Consider the following 13,402-nt stretch of genomic DNA (forward strand, 5'->3'; position numbering starts at 1 on the left):
AGAATAGAAAGCTCCTGGCTTGTCTTATGATACCTACTAACTTTACTAAAAACACCAAAACCAGACTGTGGCTGTGATAGCGGGCTGCATTGTCGGGGCCTCCCTGCCATGGTCCCCACCGCCATGCAGGTCGGGAAGAAAACCCATTAGGTCAGGTGATCTGGGAACAGTGTACCCCGGGAAGTGCAAGAACTAACCAGGGATTGGCACCATTTAAAAAAGTAGTTTCTCCTCCATTTAGATGTCGCTTAAGGAGTTCGCGGTAAAGTTGGGATTAGCTTGAAATGGGTGGGCTGCAGGGGGTGCACACTCTTTCCCTCTGCACATTGGACAACTTAATCCTCGGGCCCCCACGACTCCAACCCCCAGACAAGCAGGAGCAAACAGCCACATCCCCGGGCTGTGGGAGGACCATGCTTCCCGGGCCCCAGGAGCTGGAGCTGGGGGAGCTGGTTTGGGGGCGCCGGGCTGTGGCTGTGGCTGTGGCGCCCACAGCGCTCTGCATCCCGGGAGTAAACCCCCGCCTGGATCTGGGGCTTTCGGAGGGGCAGACCCCGGGCGGGGCGGGCGGGGGCGGAGGCCGGGGCAGCCGGGCAGAGGGCAGCGCGCCCGGGCGCGGGTCCGAGCCGCCTTGGGGCCAATCAGCGCGCGGCGCCCCGGCCCGCCCCGCCCATCGGGCAGCACCGCCGCGGAGGCCGGGGCCGGGGCCGCCGGCGAGGAGGGGCCGAGCCGCGGGGGATCCTGGAATCGGCGGGAGGCGGGGATTCCGGGAGGAAGGCTCCATTTCCTCCTTCCCGCCGCGCCCCTCGCCCGCACCCCGAGCGCCCGGCGCCGCCCCCGCGGCGGGAGGATGCTGGGCATGTACGTGCCGGACAGGTTCTCCCTGAAGTCGTCCCGCGTGCAGGACGGGATGGGGCTCTACACGGCCCGCAGGGTCGCCAAGGTGGGTGCCCGCCGCGCCCCGCCTCCCGCGCCCCCCGCGGGCCGAGCGCGCCGGCTCCTCCCGGGGTCGCCGGGCCGGGTCCCGGGACGCAGGCCGGGTTCCGCGGGGCGGCCTGGCCCTCCGGCTCCGGCGGCAGCGCCACGTCAGAGCCGGCCGCGCCCGCTGCCCGGCCGGGGGGCCGCACTGCCCGGCCCGCGGCGGGATGGCTGGCTCCCCGCAGGAAGCGTCCGGGCAGCCGCCGCTCCGCACCGCGTCTCCGCGTCTCCGCGCTCGCTCGCCCGCGGGCGGGGGGCCCCACGCGCGCTCCGGCCCGCCCCCTCCTCGCCCCCTCCCGGAGGACCCGCCCCGCGCGCAGCCCACGCGGCCGAGTCCGGCTCAGCCCCCAGGGCGCTCGGCCTCCTTCGGGGCGGGAGGTGCCAACTGCAGGAGCCGCGCTCTCCGCCCCGGGTGCCCCTGACCGCCCCGGGTGCCCCCGACCGGGTCTCTCCTGGCCGAGGCGCAGAGGCCAGTGCGCAGGGAGCGCGTCGCCCCGTGCCCAGGGGACCGGCCTGGGGGCGCCGAGGCTGAAAGCGGAGGCCTGGGAGGAGAGGACTGGAAAATTCCAAACCTTCGGGTTGGACACAGTTGTGTCCTAGCGGTTTCTGTAAAGTCTAAAGTCGGCAGCCAGAGGCAGGGGTGAGGGGCCCCGGGGTACTGCGAGGCGCCGGTTACGGAGCAGGTACTTGGTGCAGGGTGCCTGGTACCCACCCACGTGAGAAACTTGCCCCGCACGCCGCTCGGTGAGAACAGCGGTCATCCCGGAGGGAGAGGCGCAGGAGCAGAAGTTAACTGCAGGGTCTGCCTCCTGCCGGGTGCCCAGTTAAGCTTCAAACCCATGGCTGCTGAGTCCAGAGCTCTGGGTCCTTCCAGATGGTTCCCTGCCAGCTTCCTAGCACCCCCACCCCACCCTCGACCCCCGGCCCTCCCCCTTAACAGATATGTTTAAAGATGGTGGTGTGGGCAGGAGCCGGCTTGTGCGGGTAAGGGATGCTATCGAGGGGCCCACAGGACGCAGCAGACACCAGGACGCATTCCCCAGCAGAGATCTCCCCTGCTTCACCTGCTCTCAGGTGAAGGAGGGGGACCAGCCCTCAGAAGGCGTCCCTGACATGCCCTGTGCTGCCTCGGGGCACGGGTGGACCAGAGGAGCCCATGTTCACCTCTCAGGTGGGAGTTTGAGGACTGCTCAGAGGTGCCAGGAGCGAGAGGCTCACCTGGCTGGGAGGGCTGCTGCATAGATGCTTTTACCAAGTGGGTGGATGTGAAATCAGCATCCTCTCAAAGCAGAGGTTGAAATTCTGCTTTAATCCTTCCTCTCAAGACAGAAAAGTCCCCAAATGGCCTTTTCTTGAAGATCTCAGGCCCAAATGTGAATATTCACACATTATTTTGTTTAATGTTACGAAGAGTGACATACTAAAAAGTTGCACAGATATTAGAATTATTACATAAGTCCTTTTTTTTTTGGCCTTATATTATTTAGGTTTTTAGAAATAGCTGGCCCTGGCCGCTTTGGCTCAGTGGATAGAGCATCCATCGGCCTGTGGACTGAAGGGTCCCCAGTCAAGGGCGTGTACCTCCCTTGCAGGCTCCATCCCCAGGGCGTGTGGGAGGCAACCAAACACGTCAATGTTTTGTTCTGTGCCTCCCTCTCCCTTCCACTCTCTGAAAATCAATGGAAGATATCCTGGAAGAGGATTAACAACAACAAAAGAAATAGCTGGTAAAAAAAAGAAAGAAAGAAATAGCTGGTCAGTGTATTTTATTTTGATATATTTAATAAGTCCAGCTTATTTTTCCACGTAGTTGATTATTTGGATGTTTTATTGTTTGGGGTCATAGCATGAAAAGCTTCCAAATCATCAGGTCCACATGCATTTGACCCTTGCATTTGCCTAACCACACACTGACGTTTTCTTGGGTCCTGTAACTTCGCATGTAAAACAGATCTCCATCCAGTCACACCTAGAACGCTCCCCTGCATTTCAGGCGAATGTGCAGGTGTTTGCAGTAAATCCATGTGACCTGTGAGTGGCATAGATTCGTGACGATCATCAGCTACTGAATCATGAGGCCACTGAGCACAGGCAGGGGTGTGATGCCAGGGAGGACCGAGGAGTGGGCTCCCTCTGCCTTGCCTTCCGCAGGCTGAGGAGGAAGTGAAGCTGGAATCGGATTTGGGGTGAGCCGTAAGACCCCCGCTGCGTGTCCACCCATCTTCTCCGTGTTTGCATGTAGGGTCTGCATTCCCAGGTGTTCTTCAAGTGCAGGCCTACCTCTGGCTATAACCAGGGGTCAGAGAGGAGAGTATCCCAGCAGTTGAATTAAGGGCCTTAATTTGAAGTTTTCATATTCTCTAGCCAGGCTTTGGAATAGCTCACCTAGAGAAGTATGTTTCGTAGAATACTGGCACCTCTGTTTCAGGAAATGATTGCAGTCCAGCCAGGTGTTGATTTCATACTCAGAGAACCTAACCCAGCCCTGTTCTGAGAGTCTGAGGTTCGGGGATCTTGCTGGAGACTTGGGATTCCCTTACCAAGAGGACCCTGGGAGCCTGCTCTGCACCCACCTTTCTGTGCAGCGTGTCCTAGAGTGGGGTCCCCGCAGAGAATCCGAAGGCAAGGCTCCCGCTCTGTCCCAGGTGTTGCCTTGGTGATGGCCTGTTTTGTGGGCCTGCGGCCTCTCCTTGGGTGTGGAGGGATGAGATCCATGTGAGGAGGAGGGCTCCATTCCCTTCCCTTCCCTTCCCTGTTGTTGCCATATGGGAATTGCACAAGGAGGGTCTCTGTAAGCCATGAATTGTTCTTGGAGAAACAAACCGTGGGCGAGAGTCTGTTGGGAAGCCCTTGATTGGGGCAAGGGGGGAGTATGCGCACTGCAAGGTGCTGGTGCTAGCAGGGGTAGAAGGGCACTTTCCATGCCGTGTGCCCCGGTGCCGAGTGGCATCGCAGCAGCACAGTTGAGTGCTTCGACGATGATAAGGTATCCAGGTCACCAAGTTTTACGCAGATGGAAACGAATACTAGTTATGCAAAGCTAACGCATTAATATACACGCAGTCAAGTTAAGCAACACACCCCCACGTTACATTTTCTTTATATCATGACCATTTCCCCCTGCTGGCTTATGCAGTAGTCCCCCCTTACCTTTGGGGGACATGGTCCAAGGCCCCGAGTGGAACCGGGGATAGTACGGAGCCCTATAGACACTACGTCTTTTCCTACATACACACCTGTGATGAAGTGCAGTGGTACATTAGCACAGGGGGAGATGAACAACAAGGACTACTAATAAAATTGGGCACAGGGATGAGCACGTCTCACCGACGGAGCAGGACTCCTGAGATTTCATCACACCCCTCAGCAGGGCCCCCGATTTAAAGCGAGGGAATTGTTTATTTCTGGAATTTTCCATTTCATTATTTGGGACAGAGGTTGGCCGCGGGTAACCCAGACCGAGGAAAGCAAACCCTAGGGGAGGGGAGCCACTGTGTCGTTAGTCAGTGCACAGTGGTGGTTGACATTATGCTCGAACCCAGCAAGTGGGAAACCATAGGTTGCTTCGAGCTCCCGGAGTGTGACTTTGTGGGAAGGTTGAAGGCGGGGATCCGCCCCTGCCGGCCTCCTGCCCTCTGGGGCCGGTGCAGGCGAAGGTTGTCCTCCCCCTGACTCTGCCAGCCATGCGGGCCTGCGCCGGGCTCGGATGCAGGTGAGCAGAGAGACCAGGTCTTGGTCCACAGGCGCTTGTTGTCCTGTGCGGGGAGATAAATGAGTACGCAAGTAGCAGAGGGAAGCTCACCAGACAGTGGACGCGTGTGTGTGGGAGTTGATTTTGCTGGGCACCATGAGGCTTTGTCTGCGCAGGGACATGGAACGGAAGCAGTTCCCATATGGTCCGACTAGTATGGCAACGGGCATCGGGTTGTGAGGTTGGGTGAAATGAAGCCATAGGACTTTTTTTTTTAAGAAAATGCTGCTGGCTCCTGGAGGCTCTGTGGGGGAGCAGAATCTCATGGGGTCACATTATTATGATTAACACTGCCTTCATTATTATTATTTTTTTAAATTTATTATTTAAGAAACTGATTTTAGAGAGAGAGGAAGGGAGAGTGATATATAGAGAGAAACATCAATTAGAGAGAAACATTGATTGGCCCGCCTTTTGCACGCCCCCTATTGGGGATAGAGCCTGCAACCCAGGCATGTGCCCTGACAGGGAATCAAACCTGTGACCTCTTGGTTCATGAGTCGGTACTCAGCCACTGAGCCACACTGTCCAGGCAATACTGCCCTATTGAGCATTTGGCCTTTACTCTTGCATTAACACTGTGAAGTAGATACTGTTATTATCTCCTTTCTCAGTTGAGGAAATGGAGGCAGAGAGCTTGGCAGGGTGACGCATTCAGTGTTGCCTGCGTGACACAGAGTAAGGGGTGCTGATTGCAGTGAGTCACCTGGCTTTTGTGCTCTCAGTCAGTTTGGATGGAGTTGGGTGGTTTGCAGGGAGAATTGTTGGAAATTCTTGGAAATTGCGGGCAACCTGGAACTGTCCCACGCAATCACGTGCTGGGAGTATGGGCTCTCTGCTTGCCATGCCCTTGCACAGACCATTCATTTTACTGCCCAGCAGCCTCTGGAGGCTTGTTACGACCCCTGATGTACAGAGGACACACTTGCTCAGTCATTACGTCTTCTCTAAATGTTTGCAACGGTCCTGGGTTCACCTTTACGTTTGTCTCTGCTTTCCAGTGCGTTCTCCATTCTTCAACCCTTCCCGGATCTTCAGACACCCAGTCCTCTCCCTGTCTATAGGAGCCCTTTGGGCCGTCCCCCCAGGTTTCTGGTGGCTAATTCCACGGGAGGCAGGAGAGGGCATTGCTGAGGCCCCGGGACTTAGCCCTGTGTGCACCAGGTGCAGGGCCCGCCCGGCTGGGGTCCCTCTGCTCCGCTCCCTTCCCTCGCACCCCCTGCTTTTCTGCCTCGGGGGCTGCTGTGTCCATGAGCCCCCCCCCCCCCCCCGGCCCGTCTCCCGCCACCCTGGGCCCTTCTCAGGGGCAGATGCAGGTTCTGCGTTCAACCTTGAGACACCCCAGGTGGTTTTCAGGGCAAAACATGTTGACAGCACCGCGCGTTGTTTTCCCGTTACCGCCGTCACCAAATCTTACACGCTTAGTGGCTTAACACAACCCCAGTTTCCCAGCTATCGTGCTGTGGCTCCTGAGAACATACGTGTAAAGTGGGTGGGCAGGCTGATTCCTTCTCCACCCTCTGAAGAGAGCCCACCCCCCCGCCTTACCATTGTCAGTTTCCTGGAGGCCGCCCTCTCCTTTGCTAGGGTCCCACATCCTCCAACCTGTTTCCTCTGTGAGGATCTCTGGGATTGGATTGGGCCACACAGGCAGTCAGGGTAGCCTCCCGCCTCAGGGCCCTAACTAATCACATCCCCAGAGTCCCTTTTTCACGCGAGGCCACATGCTCCCAGGCTCTCAGGAGAAGGACGTGGATATTCTGGGAGCTGGTAGGCATCCTACCACAGCCCCCAAGCATAGCACATCCTTGCCTAGGCCACACGGAGCACTTTACCATGAGAGCTGGGGTGAGTCCCCACGTGCCGGTCCCGATCACATGTCCCCACCAGGGCCTGCCCACTGCAGGAGTGTCCCGCCTGATCTTCAGAGTGGTCCTGGCGAGGGGGCAGCACTGGGATTCACCCACTGAAGCCTGGGTGCGCGGCCCTCTTGTAAAGAGGGAGACAGGTCTGGACTGAGAAGGAGGAGGAGATGCTGATGGTGTTCTCAGCCACGGTGAGCAGAAGACCTTCGGGAGCAAATTCAAGTGCATGATCTCATGTTACAGATGAAGACACAGGAGCCAGAGCAGCCCTGCGGGGTCTGACTGAGGACAGCTGCCCCTGTGCACCCAGGTCTCCAGCAGTACCTGCACCCTGTCCTTCAAACCAAGGCCACGCCGCCCCCAATGCCTGTGCCCTGGCCTTCAAGCCAAGGCCGCGCCTCCCCCAATACTTACGCCCTGTCTTTCAAACCAAGGCCACGCCTCCCGCAATACTGCGCCCTGTCTTTCAACCTTGATAAGGCCTTTGTGGTAGAGACGTGGTGGGGTAACATCTCAAGTAACAATACCTGACATAAAGGTTTACATTTGCGTCTTGGAAGATACAATAAGCTAAAAAGGCAAGTCGGATAGGGTTCGAAAAGATGGGAAAGAGGAAACTTAAAAGGGAAAGTGAGTGGAAGCATAGAGAAAAAGCACGTAATATGCATAAATGTTAACACAGGACGAGGAGATGAGCTTCGAAGGTGACCCTGAAGAGACAGTGGGTGGCAGGCCCCCTGAAGTGTTTGTTGTACTTCCTGGGGCTGATGGCCAGTGGGGACACAGCCAGCGGGATCGCGGTCACCACCCACACCCACACCTGCACACGTGTGTCTCTTCTGTGCTCAAAGGTGACGACTCCATCCAGCTTTGCATGTCCTGGGTTATGACAGCTAAAAAAAAAACCGTGTAACTAACCCACTTACACGAATGCTCCCTGAAACTTCATGTTTTACTTGTGATGAATAACAGCTGCAGTTAATTCTTTCAACAAATTCTTAGGGAGCCACTGGACTTGCTGGGCACTGGGCTGGTTGCTAGTGATGAGGGTGAGTGACAGATGACATCCTGTTACTCAGCTTGTGTCCGAGCCCTGCAGCCAGCCTGCAAGGGGTGGCCCTCATCCTTGTTTTATAGGCGAGGGAGCAGATCTTCAGGAGGGTTATGTCAGTAATAAGCAAATTAGTCAGAATTGGAACTCAGATCACCCCATATATCCTTCTCACTATAACAAAACCCAACACTTCTTCTCTACGCTGATAAAGTGCAGTTTCTGTGCTCATATACCAATACAGACACCGGCTCCAATTCTTAAAACATGACTTTCCCCAAGTGAGACAAGAGTAAACCCATTTCATCATCTGGCATTTCTCACTTCACGGTATCTGTTGGCAATTCCCTCAAGTGATCTTTTTTGCCTGGATATATTAGTATTCCTGTGCTGTGGCTGTGCCACACTTTGCGTTTGCTAAGGCCTTGCACACCTTTCCCACCAGGAGCTGCACCGACCGCTGGGAACACGCTAGTGAACAAATAGAAACGGGCTGCGTGGAGCCTGCCTGCCGGGGAGGCAGACGGAGTCAGCATCAGGTGGATTCGTGCTGCGTTAAGGTGTGACCGGTGCCCCGGAGGAAAGGCGAAGCAGAGCTGGGTGTGGGCGACCTGCAGAGCGTGTGGGTGCCTAGGGCGGGTGTCCTATAAATGGGGTCCAGCCAGTGCTCCCCAAGAGGGGAGCCCTGAGCAGTGACTTAAAGGACGGAGTAGCCAGGCCTATTTCTAGGGGCAGCGCCCTCGAGGCAGCAGCCAGAGCAAGGGCCCTGGATGGAGTCTGCCTGTTGTGTCCAGACCAGGGGAGCCGTGAGGCTGTGATGGGTGAGCCAGGGGCCGCGTCCGGGGCAGGAGGCCAGAGGGTCAGTGAAGGGAAGGGTGTGAGCCCTGGAGCCACATCTCAGACCTTCCAGGCCACGGTACAGACCCTGGCTTTACTGGGAGTGACCTGGGAGCCGCTGCAGGCTCTGAGCGAGGGGTGGCGGGCTCTGAGCGAGGGGTGACGGGCTCTGAGCGAGGGGTGACGGGCTCTGAGCGAGGGGTGACGGGCTCTGAGCGAGGGGTGGCGGGCTCTGAGCGAGGGGTGGCGGGCTCTGAGCGAGGGGTGGCGGGCTCTGAGCGAGGGGTGACGGGCTCTGAGTGAGGGGTGGCGGGCTCTGAGCGAGGGGTGACGGGCTCTGAGCGAGGGATGGCAGGCTCTGAGCTAATCAAGGGCCACTCGTCCGCTGTGGGGAATACTGGGGCCGGGCAAGCGTGTCACCTGGGAGACGGCAGTGTTCCTGCAGCCGTCCACGTGAGAGGCGGTGGCTTAGATGGGGGCCATGCTGGGAGACGGCGGTGACAGAATACGCTGCTGGGATATGGGTGAAGGAAAGGGAAGGGTCACGGGCATCCAAAGACTTCAGCTGGAGAAATGGGAAGGGATGGCGTTTCCAGTGCATCACTCGGGCTGCTGGAGAGAGAGCCTCGCACCTGTTCTGGGCCAGAACCGAGGCTTCCCCTCCCCCAGCTGCCCGTCCGTCCGTCCGTCCGTCCGTCCGTGGCAGGGGCGGTTGCCACTCAGGAGAAGCAGGTGGTTCGGGTTGAGTTAGGCCAGTGGTCGGCAACTCATTAGTCAACAGAGCCAAATATCAACAGTACAACGATTGAAATTTCTTTTGAGAGCCAAATTTTTTAAACTTAAACTATATAGGTAGGTACCTTGTTATTAACTTAATCAGGGTACTCCTAAGCTGGCCTTTGCTAAAAACGCCCTCAGTCTGATGGAGGTACGTTCGCTGAGGTCGACTCCTTCCAACTCTCCCATCCACACTGGTCTCGTATACTTGTTTCGTCTATCTCCTTTCGTTCACCCTCTCTCTATGTCCAAACCGTCTCAACATACCTTTCTCAATCCTCGACACTACATCTTTCACCCCACAACGTTCCCTAAAATTAACTTAACAAACTTTACTTTTGTCACCCGCGCGCGATGTGTGGACGCGACTAGCACTAACCATTGCACATGAGACTGCTGACTGACTGGCTCACTCAACTCCTGCATGAATCGTGTGTGCTTCCCCTGCGCTTCGTATCCCGTGGCCCCCCTGCACTGCGTCTCCCCTCGCCCAACCGACCAACAACCCCCACTTCTTCTAATGCCACTTCTTCAAAATAGACTCGCCCAGGCCGAAAACCGACTTCTGCGCATGGGCCACGAAGTTTCAATCGCACTGTACGTGCGCCTGCATGTGGTATTTTGTGGAAGAGCCACACTCAAGGGGCCAAAGAGCTGCATGTGGCCCGCGAGCCGTAGTTTGCCGACCGATGGGTTAGGGAAAAGGAGCTGCATGCAGGTCCCCATATTTGCAGAATCTCTCCTTCCTCACATCTCCTGCACCGCCCATGTCATACCATTTCATACGTGATGCATTTCTTCAAGAGCAATTCTGCTGCCTCCTGGGCGGCCTCTTTGCTCTGACTCCCGCCGTGTCCGCGGAGAGTGAGGGAGACAACTGCAGGGGCCGCCGCCTCGCGGATCTCCTCCCCGTAGCGAGACGTTGGCAGGGCCTTTGCTGTCCCGTCACCGGCTCAGAACATCAGGGCTGGAGACTGCGACCCTCCTGGCCCGGGAGCTGCTGTCGCCGGGCTCCCAGGCCCCTTCCAGGTGGAGAGCAAGCAGGGCCCCGGCTTCCCCGCTGGCCCTGCTCTCGCTGAGGGGCTCCCGTGGTTTCGCTCTCCTCCTTGGAAACGGGAAGGTAGCAGGTGTAGTTTCTCTACCTGGATGCATCGGTGCCCTGCACACGTGCAGTGTCCGGCTAAGGCAGTGGTTCTCAACCTTCCTAATGCCGCGACCCTTTAATACAGTTCTTCATGTTGTGGTGACCCCCAACCATAACAGTATTTTCGTTGCTACTTCATAACTGTAATGTTGCTACTATTATGAATCGTCATGTAAATATCTGATATGCAGGCTGTATTTTCATTGTTACAAATTGAACATAATTAAAGCATAGTGATTAATCACAAAAACAATATGTAATTATATATGTGTTTCCCGATGGTCTTAGGCGACCCCTGTGAAAGGGTCGTTAGACCCCCAAAGGGGTCACGACCCACAGGTTGAGAACCGCTGGGCTAAGGAGAATGGGTGGGTACAGGGAGGCGTCAGGCAGGGGAGGGAGACCCCTGTTCTCAGAACTGCCCTGTGTGGAAGGCTGGTGGTGTTGCCGGGGAGAGGCGGGCCCACGACCTAACGCTGGGATCCACTGTGTCCCAGGCGGGGATTCCGGCTCCTCTGTGAGAGCATCACCTCACATACAGACGGTCCAGCTGCGGGCGGGCCACCGATGCGTTTCGGCGCACGGATATGTCTTATCTGCGGAGCCATTTCAGAGCAAGTCACAGACTGTATGACGGTTTACTCCTCAGTATCTCAGCACCAGGGCATGCTCCTGAATAGCCCTGAGGCCGTTTTCACACCCACAAAAGGAACAGCAATTTCTGAGTGTCCTCAGGTGCCAGCCCCTACACGGATGACTCCAATGCCCCCCAAAATGTTGCCCCCAGGCCCCATCACGGACCTCCTAGCCCACTGGGTTATGTCTGTCACTCTCCTCACAGCCTCCCCGTCGCCGCTCTGTGCTCAGTCGCAGGGACTTCCGGGGGGACTGGGCTTGTTGTTCGTCAGGCTCAGGGCCTGGTTGCTGGCCCAGGGCTTCCTGTACCCGTCTCTCCATCTCCCGCCTTTCTTCTCACCGGGAAGGCAGACAGGCGCTTTTACCTTTCCGTGTGTTCCACACACTGACTTTGTGCATTGAATGCTTCTGCCAGCCAGAGGTTGCTTTAGTTCCTTCCTTCCCTCCCTCCCTCCCTCCCTCCCTCCCTCCCTCCTTTCCTTCCTTCCTTCCCTCCTTCCTTCCTTCCTTCCTTCCTTCCTTCCTTCCTTCCTTCCTTCCTTCCTTCCTTCCTTCCTTCCTTCCTTCCCTCCTTCCTTCCTTCCTTTTTGTTAATCCTCACCCAATGACATAATTCCATTGATTTTTAAAGAGAGTGGAAGAGAGAGGGAAAGACAGAGAGAAACAGCTGGTTGCCTCCTACATGAGCCCCGGCCAGGGCCCGCGCCGGGGAGGAACCTTGACTGGACTCGAACCCGAGACCCTTCAGTCCGCAGGTCGATGCTCTATCCACTGAGCCTAATTGCTAGAGCCAGAGGTGGCCTCCTTCATTGCAGTACATGGTGCAGCGTTAGTCGTGGGACAGGAGAGATGCAGGAAGCAAATGCCTCCCTCTCACGTGTTTTATCCTCGAGTGTTATCCACGTGCCCGTCCTAGGCAGCGTGATCCCGGGTGCGGGGTGAGAGACAGGAGGGGCGAGGTCTGAGCATGCTCCCTCGCCCTTCGCCCCGGAGGAGCCTGGAGAGTCGGCCAGCACCCGTCCCGTGCGTGGCAGACAGCGGCATGGAGGGCAGGAGGGCTGACGTCCGCTCCCCTGCAGCAGGTGCGTCCTCTCGCACGGCAAGGACCGCAGCACTGCGCTCACGTGACTGCCCTATTGTAAAGGCACTTTGTGCTTAGCCAGGAGTCTGTGAGCTGACACTACGGGTGGATGTCTGTTCCCCGGCCCACCTTTGGCCCAATGGTGGTAGCATCCATTGATAATCCTCCCTCAGTTATATGATTAGGAATTTCTAAATGGTGATTTCACTCCCATGCCCCCCGCGTCCTGGTAGGCTGGCATCCTCTGTAGCGAAGCGCTCCCCTCGTCCTTGCTGCCCTCTGGTCCCCTGCCCTGCGGTTGTTACAGAGAAACTAGGACAAACGCCTCGTTCTTTCTTTGATCCTGTTCCTAAGTTGTTTTCCTCTAATGATGTCAAAGGAGGTTCTTTGAAAAACAAACTTTTCTTCTTCCGCTGACAACCGTTATGGACGTAAGAGCTGGCTAATGTGTTTCAGTCCATTACCCTCCTGGTCTCCGATTCTCAAGCTGCTGTCGATTTGGCCTGCGGGAGCTCGTTCTAATGGAACTTAAGAGCTAGAAGAGATCTTAGAGATCGGCTACTCCAGATCCCCAAGTGTGACAGCTGGGGAAACGGGAGCTCAGAAGCGCGCGATGCCGTGATGTGTCGCAGCTGGTTAGTGCAGACGGGGGCTGGGGTTCGGGCCCCCTGAAGCCTCAGATGGTGGGCCCCACCAGGCTAAGAGGGTAGATCTGCAGTACGTCTTGCTTTCAACTTCTGACTAGTGCTGTGAAGCTAATTAGCAGAAGATGGCCCACATGTTTGCAATCATACATTTCTTGTTTATGAAAAGTTATTGTCCAGCCCGGTGGGTGGCGAATTGAATGGCTTCATGATCTGCTTTGTTCAGCAACCGCAGAGCAGCACCATGGAACTGGGCACTGGGCGGGGCACTGGGCGGGGCCGAGGGCCAGCTTGAAGTGGACAGTATGGTGTCTGTAGGTGGGATTTGTCCTGCAGTGACCTTGTGCTGCACCTGCACACAGTTCTGAAAAGTTGGAATTCATTTCCAAGATAGGAAAGTAGGGGTTTCCCATGCGCACTTGGGTTGCCAGCTTCCCTGAAATGTTTGGGCTCTCCGGCTGCAGTGGGCCCCGCGGCGATGCGGCCACATTGACCCAGTGGAAACACTGTCCGAGCAGGCATGCCCTGCCCACACCTCCTGGCCACTCCCGACCTGGCCCTGCTATTTGTTGGTGGATGTCCGATGTCGCTTCCTGCCCCTTGTAAGCCTTGGAGATCGTGGCCCTTGAGATCCTTAG

The 13,402-nt window shown here is 56.8% G+C and overlaps 1 protein-coding gene across 2 annotated transcripts in view; it reads left to right on the top strand.

The window, feature by feature from the left end:
* The first annotated feature begins 707 nt into the window (after window positions 1–707).
* Window positions 708–13,402, top strand: part of PRDM5 (PR/SET domain 5) — a 113,759-nt gene continuing 101,064 nt past the window's right edge. The window contains exon 1 of one of the 2 annotated variants that reach the window (XM_036315173.1): window positions 708–943. In XM_036315173.1, coding sequence (XP_036171066.1) covers window positions 851–943 — 93 coding nt within the window. In that variant the 5' untranslated portion in view covers window positions 708–850. The remainder of the gene's footprint in view (window positions 944–13,402) is intronic. The other variant, XM_036315174.1, reaches the window with a different exon arrangement.

Source organism: Myotis myotis, unplaced genomic scaffold (assembly GCF_014108235.1).
Source record: "Myotis myotis isolate mMyoMyo1 unplaced genomic scaffold, mMyoMyo1.p scaffold_m19_p_6, whole genome shotgun sequence".
NCBI classification, from domain to species: domain Eukaryota; kingdom Metazoa; phylum Chordata; class Mammalia; order Chiroptera; family Vespertilionidae; genus Myotis; species Myotis myotis.